Source organism: Grampus griseus (assembly GCF_964374135.1).
Source record: "Grampus griseus genome assembly, chromosome: 1".
Lineage (NCBI taxonomy): Eukaryota > Metazoa > Chordata > Mammalia > Artiodactyla > Delphinidae > Grampus > Grampus griseus.
In genome coordinates this window covers 125,906,402-125,930,023 of record NC_139017.1, presented here as the reverse complement: position 1 = coordinate 125,930,023, position 23,622 = coordinate 125,906,402, and the positions used below count along the sequence as shown (strand labels likewise).

At 35.0% G+C, this 23,622-nt stretch overlaps 1 protein-coding gene across 1 annotated transcript in view; it reads right to left on the bottom strand.

The window, feature by feature from the left end:
• The window catches only part of DNAI4 (dynein axonemal intermediate chain 4), a gene marked incomplete at both ends in the record, with an annotated part of 124,091 nt that overhangs the window by 83,716 nt on the left and 16,753 nt on the right, over positions 1–23,622 (bottom strand). The window contains 4 exon segments of the mRNA XM_082666033.1: positions 6,020–6,159; positions 8,865–9,021; positions 14,588–14,700; positions 16,041–16,225. Of these exon segments, the coding sequence (XP_082522159.1) occupies positions 6,020–6,159; positions 8,865–9,021; positions 14,588–14,700; positions 16,041–16,225 (595 nt within the window).

Sequence of the window (23,622 nt, the reverse complement as noted above, 5' to 3'; positions counted from 1 at the left end):
CTTGTTAGACAACATATAGATGGATCATGGGTTTTTTTCTTCCAGTTTTTTTGATGTTTGTTATCTTTGTTTAATCCATCCTACCAACATTTGCTCTTTAATTGGAGTGTTTAATCCATTTATTTAAAGTAATTACTGTTTAGGAAGGGCTTCTGCCATTTTTAATGTCTTCTTTATGTGTCAAATTTTCTTGTTCTTCAAATCCTCCATGACCATCTTCTTTAATGTTTAATTGATCTTTTTTATAGTGCATCATTTTTATTCCTCTCTAAATTTTTTTCTGTAATTTTTAAGTTATTTCTTGGTGACTGCCTTGCGAATTAAAATTAATTTCTTAAAATTTTAACATTCTATTTTGAAGTAATACTACCTTACTTCAATTATATACAAAAACTGCTCCTATACAGCTAAATCCCATCCACTTTAAGTTGATGTTGTCACAAATTACATCTTTATGCTTTGTATGCCCATTAGCATAGATTTAGAATTATTGTTCAATGCATTTATTTTAAGTCATATTGCAAAAAAAATAGGAGTTACAAACCAACATTATAATATTGGCTTTTGTATTGACTTATGTAGTTACCTTTACCAGTCTTCTTTATTTCTTCATATGTCTTCGAGTTACTGTCTAATATCCTTTCATTTCTGCCTGAAGGGACTCCTGTTAGCATTTCTTGTAAGGCAGTTCTACTAGTGCTGAATTCTCTTAGCTTTTAGTTATCTAGGAACATCTTAATTTCTCCTTCATGAGGATATATTCAGTTTTAATTATTTAATTATATTTCTCCTTCATGAGGATTATTTGAAGAATACAGAATTCCTGGTTGACAGTTTTTTCTTTTGGTGCTTTAAGTATGTCATCCCACTGGCTTCCAGTCTCCATGGTTTCTGCTGAAAATTGAGTGTAATCTGATTGATGATCCTTTGTAAATGATGAGTTACTTTTCTCTTGCTGCTTTCAAGATTTTCTCTTCGTACTTCAACTGTTTGATTATAATATGTCTCAGTGTGGATCTCTTTATTTTTATCTTTCTTGGAGTTCGTTAAGCTTCTCGGAGGTGCAGATTTATGTCTTTTATCTGGGAATTTGGGAATATTTAGGCCACTACTTCTTCAACTTTTCTTTATGCCCCTTTATCTCTTTCTTCTCCTCTCTTTCTGAAATTTCCATTATATGTATGTTGGTGACTTGATGGAGTCCCACAGGTCCTTTAGGCTCTGTTCATTTTACTTCATTATTTTTTCTTTCTGCTTCTCAGACTGGATTATTTCAATTGACCTATTATTAAAAACTGGTGATTCTTTCTTTTGCCTGCTCAGATGTGCTACTGAAAACTCTAGGGAGTTTTTCCATTTCAGTTATTGTACTTTTAACTCCAGAATTTATGGTTTTTTTCCTTTTTATAAGTTCTATCTTTATTGATATTTTTTATTTGTTCACACACTGTTCTCCTGGTTTATTTTATCTCTTTGTCCATAGCTTCCTTTAGCTTTTTCTTCTTCTTCTTTTTTTTTAATACAATTGATCTAAAACCTTTGCCTAGTAAGTTTAATGTCTATACTTCCTCAGGGAGAGTTTCTGTTCATTTCTTCTTTGAAAGAGTCATACCTTCTTGTTCCTCTGTATCCTTTGCAATTTTTTTTTGACAATTGAACATTTTGAATATAATTATGTGGTAATTCTGGAAATCACTCTCTTCCTCAGGATTTGATATCATAATTTGCTGTGAGTGGTAGCTGTTTGTTTGCTAAGGGATTTTGCTAAACTATTTTTGTAAAGTCTGTATTCTTTGTCACGTATCATCTCATAAGTGTTTGTTTTTTAGCTTTTGGTCAGTTAGTGTCCTGACAGAGATTTCCTTGAACACCTGGGTTTCTTCCCACTCAGAAGAAAAAAAGGAAAGAAAGAAAGGAAAAAAAGAAAAAAAGAAAAAGGGAAAAAACCCTCTCAGTCTTTGCAGATGGGCTCCATGTTGGGGAATTCCTTCAATGCTTAGACAGGCTGCTTAAAACTATACCACAGCTTTCACTTCCTGCTTGTACTGAGCCTAGAGATCAGCCAGAAGTGAAAGTTTAGGATCTTTTCAGGTCTTTTCTGAGTATGCATCCTGCCCTAGGCATGTGCATGACTTTCTGAATTCCTCTGTATATGCAATATACATACACAGAGGAATTTCTTAATATTTTTCTTAATTTTTAATTAAGAAATTTCTAATTAAGAAAATTTCTTAATTTTCTTAAAAATTTCTTAATTTTTCAATACCTTAATTTCTCAAAGAAAGTCTCTCCCAGTTTTTTCTTCCAGGCTTTCAGTGTGTCTCTTGTTTGACTCAGTTGCATTATTTTGCCTTAGGTAGCAGTGAGTTGTTCATCTGCCTTACAGTTTTTTGAAGAATGCATTATGCTTATCGCCTGAGAGAGTTCTGGGTTAGGCAAAAAAACACAAATGCCTTATGTCAATCCTCCAGGTAGCCCCTAGACAGGTTAAAACATACAAACCAAATTCTTTGAGAATAAGGTCTGTTCTGTTCCCTCTGGAACCAAGGGCCAGGGTCTCACACTGGGAAGGCAGGCTTCTATCTTTTTTTGTGTGTGTGGTACGCGGGCCTCTCACTGCTGTGGCCTCTCCGGTTGCAGAGCGCAGGCTCCGGATGCGCAGACTCAGTGGCCATGGCTCACGGGCCCAGCCGCTCCGCGGCATGTGGGATCTTCCCGGACCGGGGCACGAACCCATGTCCCCTGCATCAGCAGGCAGACTCCCAACCACTGCGCCACCAGGGAAGCCCAGGCTTCTATCTTTGAGACCACCACTCTACTGGGGAGGGGAGTGGGACAAGAGCAAGTAAAGATGCCACAAAGCTTTCCTACTAATTGTAAGTTTCTCTTTTCTTGATTTAGCACCTGTTTAGAAGTTTGTCTATTTTAATCTTTTTAAAGAATTAGCTTATGGTTTTGCTGAGTAACAAAGGCCATTAAGATTATAACCTTTCTTCTAATTACCCTTTTGGCCACAGCATTCAGAAGTTTGGCAATGCAGTGTTCTCAGAGTTGTTAATTTATAAACATTGAAAGATAGTAAGTATAGTAGTTAAGAGAACAGGTTCAAGAACCAGAGTGTCTGGGAGTATCGTTGTCCACCATAGTAACTGAGTGACCTTGGGCAAATTAGCTAACATCTCTTTGCCTGTTTCTTCTTCTATAAAATGAGGGATAGGGAGTTCCCTGGTGGTCCAGTGGTTAGGACTTGGTACTTTCACAGCCATGGCCCAGGTTCAATCCCTGGTTGGGGAACTAAGATCCCGCAAGCCTGGGGGCGCCCCCCCCCAAAAAAAATGAGGACTAGTAAGAGCTCCTACCTCATAGGGTTGCTGTGAGAATTAAATCAGTTAATATACAGGCCTACCTCATTTACTGCACTTTGCAGGTATTGCATTTTTTCCAAATTGAAGGTTTGTGGCAACCCTGCATTGAACAAGTCTGTCGGTGCCATTTTTCCAACAGCATTTGCTCACCTCATGTCTCTATGTCACATTTTGATAATTCTTGCAGTATTTAAACTTTTTCATTATTATATTTGTTATGGTGAGGTGTGATCAGTGATCTTTGATGTTAGTATTGTAATTGTTTGGGGGTAACATGAACCATATCAATATAAGACAGTGAACTTATTCTATAAATGTAGTTTATGTTCCAACTGCTCCACTGACTGACTCATCCCCCATCTCTCTCCTTCTCCTCAAGCCTCCCCACCTCCTCAGAAATGACAATATTGAAATTAGGCCAATTAATAACCTTATAATGGTCTCTAAGTGTTCAAGAGAAAGAAAGAATAACACATCTCACTCTAAATCAAAAACTAGAAATGATTAAGCTCCGTGAGGAAGGCATGTTGAAAGCTGGAGACCCAAAGCTAGGCCTCTTGCACCAAACAGCCAAATTGTGAATGAAAAGGAAAAGTTCTTGAAGGAAATTAAAAGTGCTACTCTAGTGAACACATGAATGATAAGAAAGCAAAACAGCCTTATTGCTGATAGGAGGAAGTTTTAGTGGTCTGGGTAGAAGATGAAAACCAGCCACAACATTCCCTTAAGCCAAAGCCTAATCCAGAAGAAGGCCCTAACTCCCTTTAATTCTATGAAGGCTGAGAGAGGTGAGCAAGCTGCAGAAGAAATGTCTGAAGCTAGCAGAGGTTGGTTCATGATGTTTAAGGAAAGAAGCCAACTCCATAACATAATAGTGCAAGGTGAAGCAGCATGAGCTGATGTAGAAGCTATAGCAAGTTAACCAGAAGACCTACTTAAGATAATTAATAAGGGTGGCTATGCTAAACAACAGATTTTCAATATAGATGAAACAGCCTTGTATTGGAAGAAGACACCACCCAGGATTGTTACAGCTAGAGAGGAGAAGTCAATGCCTGACTTCAAAGATTCAAAGGACAGGCTGACTCTCTTGTCAGTTAGGAGCTAATGCAGCTGATGACTTTGGGTTGAAGCCAATGCTCATTTACCATTCTGAAAATCCTAGAGTCCTTAATAATTATGATAAATCTATTGTTGAGATCTACTACTCAGAAAAAAACATTCTTTTCAAAATATAACTGCTCATTGACAATGCACCTGGTCACCCAAGAGCTCTGATGGAGATGTACCATGAGATTCATGTTGTTTTCATGCCTACTAACACAACATCCATTCTGCAGCCCATGGATCAAGGAGTCATTTTAACTTTCAAGTCTTATTATTTAAGAAATACATTTTTGAAGGCTATAGCTGTCATAGATAGTGATTCCTGTGATGGATCTGGGCAAAATAAATTGAAAACCTTCTAGGAATGACTCATCATTCTAGATGCCATTAAGAACATCTGTGATTCATACGAAGAGGTCAAAATATAAACATTAACAGGAGTTAGGAAGAAGTTGATTCCAACCCTCATGGATGACTTTAAGGGGTTCAAGACTTTAGTAGAAGTAACTACAGATGTGGTAGAAGTAGCAAGAGAACTAGCATTAGAAGTAGAGTCTGAATGAATTGCTGCAATCTGCTTCTTATGGATGAGCAAAGAAAGTGGTTTCTTGAGATGGAATTTACTCTTGGTGAAGATGCTGTGAAGATTGTTGAAATGACATCAAAGGATTTAGAATATTACATAAACTTAATTGACAAGGCAGTGGCAGGGTTTGAGAAGACTGAGTCCAATTTTGAAAGAAGTTCTACTATGGGTAAAATGCTATCAAACAGCATTACATGCTACAGAGAAATCACTCATGAAAGGAAGAGTCAATCAATGTAGCAAACTTCATTGTTGTCTTATTTTAAAAAAATTCTACAGCCACCCCAATCTTCAGCAACCACCACCCTGATCAGTCAGCAGCCATCAACATCAAGGCAAGATGCTCTACAACAAAAACATTATGACTCACTGAAGGCTCTATGATGGTTAGCATATTTTAGCAATAAAGTATTTTAAATTAAAGCATATACATTGTTTTTTTAGATATAATGCTATTGTACACTTAATAGACTATAGTATATTATATGCACTGGGACATTTTAAAAATTCATGTGACTAGCTTTATTGCGATATTCACTTAACTGGGGTGGTCTGGAACCGAACCTGCAATATCTCCCAGGTATGCCTGTATGTGAAAAGCCTAAAATAGTGCTTGGCATGTTTTAAATTTTATTAGTTATGGTCGATATGCTTTGTTACAGTAAACAATCAGTTTCTATAAATGTTTCATAAATATTTGAAGAATACAGTTCTATGATATAGTTTGTATAAAAATCAAGATAATTATGTTATTCAAATCTTCTAAATCTCTATTTATTGCTTGTAACTTAATTGTCAAATTCTGAAAGTTGTAGATCACAGCACCCAGCTATTGTTGTGATTTGGTCAAATCATTTATATTTTTGCCTTATATACTGTAGTATTGATTTGTTAATCGACAGACTCAAAGAATATATATTAAAATATGGTAATTTAGCAAGCAGAATAAAACATAAATTACCTTTGTCTTCCTTCATGATTTTGTCACATTGAACGTGTTTATTCTTTGGTGCTCCATTAATAGTCTGCATCATCCTTTCTACATACAAGTCATTGCCTAATCTATTTCGACAAAGAGTCTCATAGTTCTTGTTTCTCCGGCTATAAAAAGTAATATATACTCAACTTATTAATAAAAATTAATTTTTACCACACATATCTTTTTCTATTGATATTATGCTTTTTCTTAAAATTACCTTTTTTAATGTGGATTGCACCAAAAAATGAAGTGAAAATTCAAGACACTTCTTAGGGAAAGACTGCATTAAACTACCTCCAAAGGACTCTTTTACACTATATACCCTGACATCCCTACAACTTTCGGTACCCACCAATAATATCCTAGCACTATCTCCACATAGGTTTTATGAATTTTGATTATAGACATAAAGCTATAAATTTCCCTCAAAGTACTACTTTTGTGTCATCCTGCAGTATTATTTTCATAATTGTTTTGTTCTGAGTATTTCTTTGATTTCCATTATGATTTCTTCTTTGGTTCATGAGGAATTTTCAAAATGTGCTTTTTAACTTCCAAAAGCGTATGTGAATATGCATCTATGTTTTAGTTGAGATTTATGTAATTAATTTTTAACTTCATTCCACTGTGGTCAGAGAATTTAGTTTGTCTGACACTACTTCTTTGAAATTTTTGAAACCTTGCTTCATGGCCTTGTACATGGATGATTTTTGTAAATGTTCCATGTGTGATTGAAAAGAGTGTGTATCATCTAATTGTTAAATTCAGAGTTCTATATATGACCATTAACTTATGTTTTTGGTTCAAATTTTCTATAACTATACTAATTTTATCTGATTGACTTATCAATAATTAAGAGAGGTATATTCATACCTCCTACTTTAATAAGATACTTATCAAGTTTCCAGTTTTTGCTTTATATATTAAGAGGTTATTTTATTAGGAGTTTCAAGTTTAGAATTATTATACCTTCCTATCATTATGAAACCACACTCTTTATCCCTAATAATGCTATTGGTGTGTTTCTCTGTAGATGATGTGTTCTTTATATTTTTTCTTCTGTTTTTAAAATCTTCTTTTAATATTTGGTATTTTGGAGTATGAGTACAATGCGTCCCGTTTGTGTGTGTGTGGATTTCTTTTTATTTATTCCTATTTCTGTGGAATGGTGTTTTTCAATAGTTTGGGGAATTACTTACTCTCCTTGAATAGTAACTCTCGTCCATTCTTTCTATTCTGCCCTTTTGGAACTGGTTAGGTGTATGTTAGACCTCTAGTCTATTATCAATATCTATTTAATATCAAAGATTAAACCAATATTTAATATCAAAGATTAAATCAATATTTACTTTTTAATTTTAACAATTATAAACATACTTTATTTTAAAATTCTTTTTAAATTTTTTGTCTTATAAGTAATCATTCTGATAGCTTCTTAGTGTTAATGATGTTTTAACTCTCTTTTATTTAAATATTTCACATATATTTTATACTTTATATTTGATAATATCATTACCCATAGTCCTCAGGATTTAGATCTAGGAATTGTTATTTTTAAAATTCTCATTCATAATGACTTGTTTCTTTATTGGTTTGGTGTATTTTTACTAAACTCAAACTGAATGAATCTTAAGAGTCTAAATGGGATACGCTTTCCTCCAGAGAAAATTTGTATTTGCTTATGAGATAACTGAGATCCTTGTAAGGAAGGGTCTTGGTTTAATATAAGAATCTCTCCTTCAGCTGTCTCAATTTGTGGGGGATCCAAGACTTACTGGTGGACTCTAGATCCATGTGCTAATATTAACATTTGCTTCTAGCATCTCTCCCTCTATGATTTCAGATCACTTATCTATCCCATTGTTATTCTTTTCCTTTCCTTTTTCTGGTCCTGGGAGCTTTCCCTTATGTCTCATGAGCTTTAAAAGTATGCTGTTTGAGTTATAAAGCAGAAACTAATACACCATTGTAAAGCAATTATACTCCAGTAAAGATGTTAAAACAAAAAAAAGTATGCTATTTGAGATCTAATTGTACTATATTATATAGTCTAAACAATTTTACAAGATTTTATATTTGAACAAAAATAATACCATAAAAATTATTTTAGTGATGAATTTTTTAGTACTATAAATCATATTCATATTATACTTGAAGAAAACTAATCTGAAAAATTATATTAATAATCTATTTATGTAGCTGTATTAATTTCAGACAGAGCAGACTTCAGAGCAAGGAAAATTATCAGAGATAAAGAGGGGCATTACATAATGATAAAGGGGTCAAGTATCCAAAAAGACATAACAATCCTTAATGTGTATGTGCCTAACAGGAGAGTTTCAAAATAACATGAGGCAAAAACTAATGATCCATTTATATTCATTAATAAAGAGAAATGGAAAATCTACTCTCAATAGTAAATTAAATCATTTCCCCATAACATATTTTCCCTTTTAAGTTTTAAATATAAAAAATGACAGTCATTTCTTTTTAACTTGAAAATAATTCATATATGCATAAAAGAAAAAATCATTAAAACCTATACTGAGACTTAGAAGCCTCTATTTCTTTTATTATTTAACTTAGTAGCTCACCTACTTTTTAAAGAATACGGTAAAGCTATGGGTTCCTCTTCTAGGAAAAACATACAGCATAAACACTTTACATGTAATTTCATGAGGCACATATGTAAGTTTATATACGATTTCACCAGGCACATATACCACCAGTGTTTATCCAGAACTCCCCAAAGATAGAAACAAGGATAAGAGCCTCTGATTTAGCATTTAAATTACAAAAGCAATGTAAACAACTGAACAATACATACCTTACTTTCTCAGCTTCTTCAGATTCTACAGAAACCATGACTGTTGGTAGGTTAAAAAAGTTCATCGTTTCTGTCTCTGTGAGTATTATCTCTATAGTCTTCTCCAGGTCTTCTTTTGTTACAATTTTTCCAGGTGTTGCCCTAATAACTTGTAAATCTAAAATACATGACTTAATAAAAATCATTTACTAATTGTTATTTTTAATTTTCATTTCATCAAAATACCATGACGAGTCATACATTGCAGGTGGCATTACACGGTCCAGGAATAGGCCATGCTGTGAGATGTAGTCTATTTAATCCCTCTGAAGCCAAACTGGATCCTATGGCTCATAAACCATCTCTGTTGCTGATACATCAAGCCTACTCCAATCTCAAATGTGTAGTCATGACTACAAGGGCATCCCGTTACATCTATCCTATAATATTAACAGGGAGATTGGGGTGAACAACTATTGATACAACTCAAGAGACATATGGGCAAGTGTATTTCCCAGATAATATGCAACCCTTCTCTGAGCCCTGAAGCTAATTTCTAGTCTATATCTACAACAGCCTTTTATTCTGTTTGTCCTTCTTACTGGTTGACTTTTGATTTAGATTACAGCTCACCTCTAATCATCTTCACCAAGAGCTAAAAAGACTCTCCAGTGAAAGTTGTGGTTAAATATAGCAGAAAAAGAGGCTCAATATCCATGCAAAACATACACTGAAAAGGGTTAGCCTCAAGCCTGTAGTCTTGTCAGAAGTCCCAGATTCTTGAAAAATTTCACTGAGAATGGAGTGTCAGGGCTAGAGAGTTTAGACTTGGTTGTATAGGTAATAAAGAGCCATGACACGGTATATAGGTCAGAGTTCAATGTTTTCTGTTAAAAACAGCGTGTGAAGCAGGGATACCTGAGGCTTTGACATGGGTAAAGCTTGAAAAGCTTTAGGAAAACAAGACTTAAGGGTATACACTTTCCAGAGATTAAGGCTCAGTCTCCTTAAGAAGGCCCAAAGCCTGAGAAAAACACTCTCCTTATAACCTAAAAAAACTACAAGCTACTAATTTCACAAACCAATCATCAACATTTGGAATGGCTAAATAAATAATAGTATACTCATCTATGAATATTAACTAGTAATTAAATATGACATTAAAAACATATGAAAATGTTTGTGATAAAATGTAAAGTGACAGAATAATCCAGGACAAAACCCACGCTATGGTTATAACAATTAAAACACTTATGCATACGGAGAAGCTGAGGAAACAAAATTTTTAATTGCTAATGCTTTACAGTATTGGATGATTCTTCTTTTAAAAGATGTTCTTTAATTTTTATTATTTATGCAATAAATTTAAAATATAAGGGAGAGGGCTTCCCTGGTGGCGCAGTGGTTGAGAGTCCGCCTGCTGATGCAGGGGACACGGGTTCGTGCCCCGGACCGGGAGGATCCCACATGCTAAGGAGCGGCTGGGCCCGTGAGCCATGGCCGCTGAGCCTGCGCGTCCAGAGCCTGTGCTCCGCAACGGGAGAGGCCACAGCAGTGAGGGGCCCTCATACCGCAAAAAATTAAATAAATAAAAATTAAAAATAAAATAAAATATGAGGGAGAGATGATTTATATAAGCAAATCTAGCTAAGGTAGATATAAGGTAAGTGAAAAAGTAAATGAATTACCCATATGGACACAACTGGAGATATATCTAGTTCAAACTGTTCGTTTTATCAGTGAAGAAAATGAGAAACAGAGAGGCTAAGTGAGAAGTTTAAGGTCACACAGGAATACTGGCAGCTTTGAGACTAGAAATTTTGGTTCTTTTTTTTTTTTTTCTTTTTTTTTTTGTGGTACGCAGGCCTGTCACTGTTGTGGACTCTCCCGTTGCGGAGCACAGGCTCCGGACGCGCAGGCTCAGCGGCCATGGCTCACGGGCCCAGTTGCTCCGCGGCATGTGGGATCTTCCCGGACCGGGAAACGAACCTGTGTCCCCTGCATCGGCAGGCGGACTCTCAACCACTGTGCCACCAGGGAAGCCCCTAAATTTTGGTTCTTGATTCTCTAAACTTTCTTTCTTTAAGACCACCAGATCTTCATCTATGATTTAGTTACATATACCTTAAAGTAGCATTATGGCACAGATATGCTAATTATAAAAATGAATGATCTTACAGTAGATAGAACCTAATAGGGGACTTCCCTAGTGGCGCAGTAGTTAAGAATCCACTTGCCAGGACAGGAATAAAGACACAGACGTAGAGAATGGACTTGAGGACACAGGAGGGGGAAGGGTAAGCTAGGACGAAGTCAAGACAGTAGCACTGACATACACACACTACCAAATGTAAAATAGATAGCTAGTGGGAAGCAGCTGCATGGAACAGGGAGATCAGCTCGGTGCTTTGCGACCACCTAGAGGGGTGGGATAAGGAGGGTGGGAGGGAGAGGCAAGAAGGAGGTGATATGGGGATATACGTACTCATATAGCTGATTCACTTTGTTACACTGCAGAAACTAATACAACACTGTAAAGCAATTATACCCGAATAAAGGTGTTTAAAAAAAAAAGAATCCTCCTGCCAATGCAGGGGACACGGGTTTGAGCCCTGGTCCAGGAAGATCCCACATGCCATGGAGCAACTAAGCCTGTGCACCACAACTACTGAGCCTGTGCTCTACAGCCTGCAAGCCACAACTACTGAGCTCGCGTGCCACGACTACCATGACTAGGTGCCATGCGCGTGCTCCGCAACAAGAGAAGCCACAGCAATGAGAAGCCCACGCACTGCAACAAAGAATAGCCCGGCACGCCACAACTAGAGAAAGCCCACGTGCAGCAACGAAGACCCAACGCAGCCAGAAATAAAAATAAAAAATAAAAGGTATACCAGATTATGTTAATGTGCAGTCAAGACTGAGAAATACTAATCTACCAGGTGGTAGAAGTAGAATTCTTTGGGTGTGACTCAGTTTAGAGACTTGACTTTGTAGTTAGAATTCACCAGCAGGCCAAGACGATATAAACATCTATATTATTCTTCAAGGCTTCTGGAGGTGAAGTTTTGTTACGTTTGTTTGTTTGTTTGTTTTTGATGTAGACAAATAGAGGTAGACCTCAAGGCAAATCACTACATAAAAATTTTCTTCTTTATCTTAAGAGGAATGCAAATCCATTGGAGGGCTTTAAGCAGGGAGAATGTGATTAGATTGTGTTATTAAAAAGATCATTCTAATAGGGATACAGTAGGATAATTAGTTGGCTTAGAAATCCCACTAGGGGATTAAAGACAGAAAGAGAATTTTAAGGGAGTTTGGGGAGACTGTTGTAAACTATTGACCACTCAAGAAAAGAATCTAGTAACCTAGCAACAATCTACACTACCTTGACGAAAGACCAGGTGCATCCAAGCACCAGGCACACTCAAGCCACAAACGTCATTGTTAAAACACAATAGATATACGGTCTGAATCTTGTTACATGAAATCAGGGAGTTAGTAGTCCTTGAAGAGTAGCATTTCTGCAAGACAGAAATATAGGTGAAAAAGGAAAGAAAGTAGGTGAAAGGGGACATTATACCAAAACCTGAGATGAATTACCATATATTAGTATATGTCACCACCCTTCTGCTAATATACATATTTAAAGAGCATCATGACCGTCCCCATTAGACCATACAGGGTAAAAGGAGGAACTAGTGATTTAAGCCTTGACGTCTACCCAAAACTGAGGAAGAAGGTGGTCTTCTCTTCCCACCCCACTTCTTCTTTGATTATAAAAATGTAACGCTCTCTGTTCTCAGGGCTGTGCTCCCTTGCCTGCCCACTTGTAGCTCTCACAAGTATCCTATGCTAATAAACTCACTCTTTGCCTATCGCTTTGCCTCATGCTGAATTCTTTCTGCAAGGAGATAAAAGAATCTGAGCTTGAGTAAGTCCTGACACCAGGTGAGCAGCTTCAATTAAAAGACAGTGGATTTGAGTCCCCTCCTAAGTCAGGGACCCCAGTCTGAGGTGTGGCTGGGCTTGAGTCCCATTCCACGGGTTCAAGTTCCATCCTGTCGATTCAAGTCCCAATCTGAATTTTGGCTGGGTTCGAGTCCCATCCAAGAAGGAGAGCAGGTTCAATTCTGCATACAGTTTGGAAAAACAAATTGGAGGGTGGCAAGAATATATGTAGAGACTGCTGGGGGAGCTTATGACAATAATTCAATTCTTTGTCCCCTCCTGAGAGGACGCACATCTTCCTACAACAGACATTGCTAATTGCTTAAGTTTTCATTGCTAAGCCTTTCTCCCCTCCCTGGGCTCTTTCCATTAATACAGGCTGAGAAATAAAATATTTGGCTTTTCCAGCCTCTCTTGAAGCTAGTGGTGTCAATGTGACACAGTTCTGGCCAATGAGATAAAAACAGAAATATACAGGAAAAAGGAAGCCTTCTGGGAAAACGTTTACTTTCCTGATAAATGAGGGAGATGTGACTGGTGCTACTGCCTTTCTCCTTCTTTCTGCTTTTAATGTGGATATAATACCCAGAGCTGGGGCACATATCATGAGACCATGAGGCAAGAAACAAGAAGAAAAGGCTTACGAAAAGAGCAGAGCTTCCAATCCAGATTCTGACACAATTAAGCCACAAAAGCAAAGCCAAAAGCTACCTACCTTTAACTTCTTTTAATGTGGGAAAAATGGTAGTTGGGTATTCTGTTACTTGTCAGAAGCATTCTGTTACATATGATAACACCAAATAGAAGAGTCCATCAAGCACTTTTCCAACCTTATTAATATTTTCACTAATCCTCATTATCATCTTAGAGGAAAAGACATCCTGACTCTCAAGGAAGTACCCACTTCTTCCAGCACTTTTGGTCAACCATTATTTCCTCATTCTTTTAACTTTACTTGCATAATCCTTTGCATTACCTCATATTTTATCTTCTGCCTGGAATGGGCCTCTCCTTTTGTTCTCCTGACAAATTACTATTTATCTTTAGAAACCCAATTCAAAAGTCAATAATGTTCTCTATGAACGTTCTCTCATTTTTTGTTTTCCACTTCACAGTAGTTAATATTTTCTTTGTAAGTACTCCCATCACATTCTGCACATGTCTTAATATGGCATTGATCACAGTGTATCACAATTATTTGTCTCCTGAGTTAGAAGCTGAGCTCTTTTAAAACAGGGTCTGTGGGACTTCCCTGCTGGTGCAGTGGTTAAGAATCCACCTGCCAATGCAGGGGATACAAGTTCAAGCCCTGGTCCTGGAAAATCCCACATGCCAGGGAGGAACTAAGCCCACGTGCCACAACTACTGAGCCCGTGGCCTAGAGCCCGCACACCTAGAGCCCGTGCTCCGCAACAAGAGAAGCCACAGAAATGAGAAGCCCATGCACCGCAATGAAGAGTAGCCCCTGCTCGCCACAAGTAGAGAAAACCCGCACACAGCAACAAAGACTCAATGCAACCAAAAATAAATAAATAAAACATTTTTTTAAAATTAAAAACAAAAAAAAAAAAACAGGGTCTGTGATTACTGAGGCTGGTGGTGCAAGAAAGTCACTTGAGAATTTTAAAAAATATATAAACATTACCCTGGTAATTCTCATGTAGCTACTGCACAGGCCAGCATTTGGGAATGATTACCATAGTTCTGCTATCTCAAGCATCCAAAAAATAATGAGCATATTTGCTAAAGAAATAATGAACTGTTACTGAAATAAAAGATTGGATTTTCATTACCTGTAAAACTAGCCAACCTTTCCCGTTTAAAGGATGGTTCTTCTAGGTCTTCTACTATTGATTCAGTAGTGGATGTACTTGACTTAGAAACTGTACTGCTTCCTAAAATTGACCTTTAATAATGAATAACAACATTATTTATTTAGATGTCTTTATGGGCAATTAAATGTATAAATGAAAACATTATCAGATTGAGAAATCAAATATACTGTAATCATATGAGCGAAGTTGATAAAAATAAAACTAGTTCTTTAAATACTGAGTTGATATTTAATGTTCTTTAAGTAAAAAGTCATTTTAAATATATTTTAGAAATAAAACATGTCAAACCTATGCCTAGAGACCTTCAACGGATTCTCAACAGTATGTTTAGGATAAAAATCCAAAACACAGCCTACCTATCGAGACTCTCCGTCTTATCTTCATTATCAATATTCTCTCCCCCCACTTTTTTTTTTTTAAGTTTCTCAAACTTATGGAGCTCTCTTACCTCAGGGCCTCAGCCTGGAGTATTCTACCCTTCATTTTTCACCAGGTTTCTGCTCATTTTTCAAATCCCATATTAAATGCAATTTATTCAATTTGATAAATGTCCTCTCAAGACTTAATTTAAAATAAAATTTATATACTTTGTGGGAAATCAATACACTGAAGAATCCAAAAATAATTTCCTTTAAACATAGAAACTTAACATTACTCCATGATATTACATACTTTTTTCCTTTCTATTTATAGTTCCAACTGCCCTCCAAAAGGTTGGTTTCAGTTTACTGGAATATCCTTTGTTTTGCGGAGAACTCCCATGGCTTCTGTATGCTAATTTGGAGGCAGACTCTAGAGCAGCATATTTTCTCCAAAATTTCGTGCTTAGTTAACATCTGGAACTTTTAATTTACCAGATTGAAAGTTAAACACTAAAGTATTTCCCCATAATCTTTAGATTGTTTTAGGAGTACTGTTTTATTATGGCAAAGACTGCATTTCTCTATTGGAAGCAGTAAAAATTTTCAATTATATAAGTATCTATATATGTAAATGCAAAACATGTCATTTACCAAAAAAAAAGTTATAAAACAAGAGAGAAATCAAACCCTAGGAGAACAAGGATTTGTATGGAAGAATAGGGAGGGAGAAAAAGGAAAGCTCCTAAACTGCAGCATGAAAGAAACTGAAGAAACACGTCTGTGATGCTAGGTCACATCTTTTGGCTCCTCAGGAAATCTTGAGTAAAATCTGTATATTTTTTCACAAATGTTTTGGTGTAAGTGTAGGGGAACACTTGACATGCAAGCTCTACATCTAGTTAAAACATGAGAGGAACACAGAGGTGGCACACTAGGATGAGAGAACAGAGCTGGGAGACTGGGGACAACTGACATCTAAGTTACATATGTGCAACTTAAATGAAAATACATAAGATATAAAAAAAGAATCATAGAATAGTATACGCTACCTTGTAAACTGCCCTAACGTACTAGGATTTATTGTATTCTGATAAAGGCTATAGGAAGCTATAAAGTCTGATGTACGTGATCCTTCTTGTGATGTCAATAGTTTATTTGGCTTTGCTGTACCAGTATATGGATCTGGATGGTAAAGAGGTCTGGGAGTAACATCAACTCCATGTATATCAGTCACCTGTAGAAAATAGTTATTTAAAATAAAATAAGTAAAAAAGACAGGGTTTCTGAATGATAGGCCCTAAAAAAGAGAGATAAAAATAGTAGAAAAAAGATAAATACAATGTTTGTAGGATAGGACAAACATGAAAAATTAAATGATAAAAGATTTTATGCTTAAAAAGTTTCTTAACTGAGGCATACACTTTTTAAAAAGTCTTATTCATCTTTTACCTATATATAAGAAATATATACTAATTTTGAGAAAATTCAAAAATATAGAAAGATAATTCATTCAGATTGTTAATATTTTGGTATATTTAATTTTTTTATGTATAAGCTTTAAAAACCAAAACTTTTCATTTAACATTTTATTAATAAACATTAGCCAAGTTATTACACATTTTTGGCTTATTTGTTTTTGGTTAATTTTTAATATTTTTCATTATGAAATTTAACACATACAGAAATATAATTAAAACATAACCATATAGTTAAATAATACAAAGCAAATGTTCTTATAATCATAACTAAAGTAAAAAATTAGAACATTGATAGAACCTCTAGGAGACTTTGCCCCTCCTAGATCACAAGCAGCTCCCCTGGCTTTTGCTTCTTCTGGTTTACTGCCTCTCCCTCCTCCCCAGTGAATATCATTAACTTGATTTTGGTAATTATTTTCTTTCTTCTTTTTAAAGTTTTATTAAGTATGCATTCCTAAACAATAGCACTTACTTTTTATAACTTATATTGAAGTAAAATATACATAGAGATGTGCACATATAAATGCACACCTTAATAAATTTTCATAAACAGAAGACACCCAGGTACCTAGCATTCAGATTTAGAAACAGAAAATTACCAGCATCTCAGAAGTTCCTTCCATAAGAGTCACTATCTCCCACCAAAGGTAATGATTATACTGACTCCATGGATTAGTTTTGCCTGTTTTTGAACTTCACTTTGATGGAATCATGAAGCACATACCCTTGGTATCTGGTTTCTTTTTTTCAATGTTATATTTGTGAGACCTCTTCATATTGTTAAGTATAGCTGTAGATGGTTCATTTTCATTGTTGTACAATATTCCATTGTGTGAATATATCACAATTTCATATATCTATTTTATTGTTCATGGACATTTCTGTAGTTTCCAAATTTTTGCCTATTACAAATGATGCCACTGGGCTTCCCTGGTGGTGCAGTGGTTAAGAATCCACCTGCCAATGCAGGGGACATGGGTTCCAGCCCTGATCCAGGAAGATCCCACGTACTGCAGAGCAACTAAGCCCATGCGCCACAACTACTGAGCCTGAGCTCTACAGCCCGCGAGCCACAACTACTAAGCCCATGTGCCATAACTACTGAAACCCTCGCACCTAGAGCCTGTGCTCCGCAACAAGAGAAGACACTGCAGTGAGAAGCCCGCACACTGCAACGAAGAGTAGTCCCCACTCGCCGCAACTAGAGAAAGCCCGCGAGCAGCAATGAAGACCCAACGCAGCCAAAATAAATAAATAAGTATATTTAAAAAAAACAAAAACAAATGATGCCACTAAGAAGATGGTTGTACGTGTGTTTTGCTGACTATACTGTATGAATTTATGTTGGGTGTATACCTGTGTGAAATTCCTGGTTATTGGATTATTTATATGTTCACATATAGTAGATACTGCTGAAAGGTTTTCCCAAGTGGTTGCCACCAACAAAGTATGAGAGTTCTGGTTGCTCCAGATTTTGGTTAGCACTTAGTATTGATATTTACCAAGTTTATCAATGTAATTTAGTTTTGCCTGTTTTTAAAATTTATATAAATAGCCATATATTATAATGGAATTATCTGACATCTTTTGTTCAACAGTATGCTTTTATGTATCTCTCCATGTTGTTGCATGTATAATAGTTCATTCATTTATTGGTGACTGTAGTCTGTTGGATTAGTATATCCTATTTTATCTATCTCTTTTACTTTTAACAGACATTGAATTGTTTCCCAGTTTTTGGCCATCATGAAAACTGTTTCAATAAACATTAATGTGAAAGCATACTGTTAAACATGAAAATGTATTTCTGTAGGGGATAGATAGATGTGGAATTGATGAGTCAACCTGATAACACCAAACTGTTTTCCAAGTTGATTGTAAAACTTTTCAAGATTGCCAGCATTGTGACAGTTGCTGTTACTCTACATTCTCATCAACAACTAGCACTGCCAGATTTAGAAATTTAAACCAGTATGGGTATAGGTATACAGGTATCTCATTTTGACTTTAATTTTCATGAAATTGAACTTCTTTTCATGTGTTTATTCCTATCTTGACTTCCTTTTTTTTGAAGGAAAATATCCCATACAAGTCCTTTGCACACTTTTCTGTTGAGTTCCGTCTTTTTTTAAATTGATGATAGAGTTCATTAAATGTTCTGACTATGAACCCTTTCTGTTTTACGTGTTGAAAATGTCTTCTTTCACTCTATGGCTGAATTTTCCTTGTAGTATCTTTTAATGAATAGAAGTTCTTCATCTTAGCGTAGTCAAATTTATCATGTTTTCCTTTATGGTTTACGCCTTAGATGTCTCATCCAAGAAACCATTCCCAATCCTGAAATTATGAAGATATTTTTGCTTTTCATGTTTAGATCTATAATATACCCGGAATTGAGTTTTGTGTATAGTATGAGGAAGAAAGCCAATATATTTTTATTCCATGTGAATACCCAATTGTCTCAACAAGAATTTTTGAAAATCCTGTTATTTCCCCATTACTCTCTAGTGCACATTTATTATAAAACAAGTGTTTATATGTGCCTGAGTCACTTGTAGGCTCTCTGTCTATACCTTTGTTAATGTTACACTTTATATAAAACTTGGTATCTAGGAGAGCAAGTCCTTCCACAAAGTTCTTATTCAAGAGTATCTCGGTTATACCTAAGCTTCAGCAGCTTTATATAAATTTTAGACTTACCTTGACAAGTTCCTGAAAAAAATACAATGAAAAACAACTGAGATTTTGACTGAAATTGCAAAGAATCTATACATCAAAATTTGGGTATAATTGATATACTTACAATACTGACTCTTTCTATGCATAAACATGTTCTAGCTCTCCATTTGTTTGGCTCTTGTTTAATGTCTCCCGGTAAAATTTTATAGTTTTTACAGTATAGGTATGTGCATCTTTGTTATATTTATCCACAAGTACTTAATACATTTTAGTGCTATTATAAATGGTATCATTAGAAAAATATGTAATTTTTGAAATGTGTGTTGCTGGTATATAAAAATATAATTGTTCTCGGTTGTTTTTTTTTGATATCCAATAACCTTGCTAAACTCTTATTAATTTGATAATTATTAATAGGTGATTTAAAATTTTACATGTAGATAATTGTGTCATTTACAAATATTCAGTGTTTCGTTTCTTTCTTTCCAATGCTTACATTTTTCATTTCTTTTTCTTGCCATACTGAAATGGCTAAGACTTCCAAGAATGTTGGATAGAAGTGGATCCTTCTTAGGAATGCTTTACCATTAAATACAACCAGTGCTGCAGGATTTTATAAATCAGATTAAGGAAGTTCCTTGTGATTGCCAGTTTCATAAGAACATTTTAAATCATGAATAAATTTTAATCTTATCAAATAAATACTTTATGTATTGAGATGATCATATGCTTTTTTCCTTTAAGCTATATATGAATGTGGTGAATTACACTAATGGATTTTTAAATGTTAAACCAATCTTTCTTGGTATAAATGTAGCTCATGATGTACTATCTCTTTTTATTATTATTGAATTTTGTTAACATTTTATTGAGGATTTCTCCATCTATGTTTGGAGATATTGACTTGTAATGTTTCTTTCTCATACTGTTGTAGTCAGATTTTGATATCAAGATATTTCTAGCCTCATAACATGAGTTCTGGAGTATACCCATTTCTTCTGTTCTGTTTTTGTCCTTATGTGTTTGGCATATATCACTAGTGAAACCATCTGAGCCTGGAATTATCTTTGAAGAAAGATTTTTAAATTACTCATATTAATTTCTTTAATATCTTCCAATTTTCATTTTTGTTTGTCTCTTGGTAAAATGTAAGTTTTTAAGGAATCTTTCCATTTTATATTCATTTGCAAATTTTGCAAAATTTAAAATTGGCATAAAGTTACACACAATCTGCATAATTATCTTTTTAAATAGCTTTTAAAGTGTACAAGTCAGTGGTTTTGAGTGTATTCACAAATATGAGCAATCATCACCACAGTTAATTTTAGAAATTTTTTATCACCTCAAGAAGAAACTCTGTATCCTTTAACTCTGATTCCCTAACCCTTGTCTTCCTCCCAGTCCTGGGCAACCACTTAGGTATTTCATGACTCTATAGATTTCCCTATTCTGGACTTTCATGTGAGTGGCATCACATAGTGTGTGGTATTTTGATTGGCTTGTTTCATTTAGCATAATGGTTTCAAGATTCATCCATGCTGTTGCATGCATCATTCCTTTTCTGTGGTTGAATAATATTCTACTGTATGAATATACCACATTTTGTTTAGCCATCTGTCCACTGATGGACATTTGCGCTGTTCCCACTTTTTGGCTATTATGAATAATACTGATATAAACATTCATGTACAAGTTTCTGGGTTGGAAATATATCTTAATCTCTCTTGGGTGTATATATCTATATGTAGAATTGCAGGGTCATATGATAACAGTATGTTTAAACACCTGAATTACTACCAGACTGTTTTCCAAAGTGGCAGGACATTTTACATTCCTATCAGTAGTATTCTGATTTCTTGATATCCTTGCCAACACTTGTCATCTGACTTTTTTTTTTTTTTTTTTTTTTGTCATCTGACTTTTTGATTCTAGCCATCCTACTGAGTATGAAGTAAAGGTCACACTGTGGTTTTGATTTGCATTTCTCTGATGACTAGTGATGTCAAGTATTTTTCCATGTGCTTTTTCACCATTTGTATACCTTGTTTGGAGAAATGAGCATTCAAATCCCTTGCCCAATTTTTAATTGGATTTTGTCTTTTTATTATTGAGTTGTAATTCTTTATATATTCCCGATACAAATCCCTTAACAGATATATTGTTTGCAAATATTTTCTCCCATTCTGTGGGTAGACTTTTTACTTTATTATGTTCTTTGAAGCACAAACATTTTTAATTTTGGTAAAGTTCAATTCATCTGGCTTTTTTTCTTTTGTTGTTCATATTTTTTGTGTCATATCTGAGAATCCTTCACCAAACCAAGGTAATGAAGGTTTACCACCATGTTTTCTTCTAAGAGTTTTTAGTTTTAACTGTTACATATGTCTTTGATTCATGTTGAATTAATTTTTATACGGTGTGAGGCAAGGGTCCAACTTTATTCTTTTGCATGTGGCTATCCAGTCATCCCAGCACCATTTATTGAAGACTATCCCTTCCCTCTTAAATGGTCATGGTACGCTTATCAGAAATCAGTTGACCATAGATATAATGGGTCTATTTCTGGACTCTCAATTCTATTCCATTGATCTGTATATCTATCCTTGTGCCAATCAGTACCACACTATCGTGATTTCTGTTGCTTTGTAGTAAATGTTGAAATTGGGAAGTGTGAGTCTGCCTACTTTAGTCTCCTTTTTCAGGACTATTTTGGCTATTCTGGGTTCCTAGCAATTCCATATGAATTTTAGAATCAATTGTCAATTTGCACAAGGAAGTCTGCTGGGATTCTGATAAGGACTGTGTTGAATCTATAGAACAGATTGGAAAGTATCACCATCTTAATAATGGTAAGTCTTCCAATTCATAAATTTTGGATGCTTTCCCATTTATTTAGATCATCTTTAATTTCATTCAGTAATGTTTTACAGTTTTCAGAGCTTATGATGTCACTTCTATTATTAAATTAATTCCTAAGTATTTTATTGTTTTTGATGTTATTGTGAAAGAAATTGTTTTCTTAATTTTCAAATTGTTTATTGCAAGTGTAAAAAATACAATTTATTTGTATATTGATCATGTATCCTGCAACCTAACAGAATCCATTCATTAGTTTTAATAGTTTCTATTTTTGTTTGTTTTTGTTTGTTTTGCGTTTGTTTGGCCATGCCACGGCTTTCAGAATCTTAGTTCCCCCACCAGGCATTGAACCCGGGCCATTGCAGTGAGAGCGCTGAGTCCTAACCACTGGACTGCCAGGGAATTCAATAGTCTTAATAGTTTTTTAGTAGATTTCTTAGGAGTTTCTATATGTAACATTATGTCACCTGCAAATAGAGATTTATCTTTTCCTTTCCAATTTGGTTGCCTTTTTCTTCCCCCTAATTGCCCTATCTAGAACCTCCAGTACAATGTTGAATAGAGTGGCAAGAAAATTTTGTCTTGTTCCTGATGTCAAAAGGAAAGCATCCAGTTGCATGACTGAGTTGATATTAGTGGATTTTTCATAAGTGTTCTTTATCAAGTTGAGGAAGTCCCTCTACTCCTAGTTTATTAAGTGTTTTTATCATGAAAGGATGTTGAATTTTGAAAAGTGCTTTTTCTGGATCTAGATGATCATTGCTTTTTATTCTACTGATATGAGATGTATTACATTGATTTTTAGATGTTAAAGTACTTTGCATCCCTGGGATAAATCCCATTTGGTAACTGTTATGGGCTGAATTGTCTCTCCCCACCAAAAAATTCACATGTTGAACCCCTAACCCCTAGTACCTCTAAATGTGACTGTATTTAGTGATAGGGACATTAAAGAGATAATTAAGTTAAAATGAGGCCATTAAGGTGGGTCCTAATCCAATATAACTAGTGTCCCTAAAGGAAGAGTAGATTAGGACACTGTTTAGGCCATACAGTCTGTGATATTATGTTATGGCAGCCTTAGCAGACTAATGCACTCCAGGCATATAATTCTTTTTATATGTTAGATTTGGTTTGCTAGAATTTTGTTCAGGATATTTGCACCCACATTCATAAGAGATATTGGTCTGAAATTAATATTGAAATTAATGTGTGTCTCCTCTAGACAGCCTATCATTGGATCATGTTTATTAAGCCAGTCTGACAATCTATGCCCCTTATTTGGATTGTTTAATCTATCTACATTTAATGTTTTCTTAATATAGTTGGATTTATATCTCCCATCTTACTTTATGTGTTCCATATGTCTCATGTCTTTTTTGTTCTCTATTCATCCTTTATTACTTTTTTCTGCATTGAGTGAATATTTTCTAAGGTAGCATTTTAATTTTTTAATGATCTTTTCATTATATTTTTGAGGTTTTTCTAGATGGTTGTTCTAGGGTTTAACATACACATCTTGTCAAAATTAGCTTTGGATTTATATCAGCTTAGTTTCAGAAATATATTGAAATATTACTCCTATATAGCTCTATTCACTATTTCCCCCTTCTGT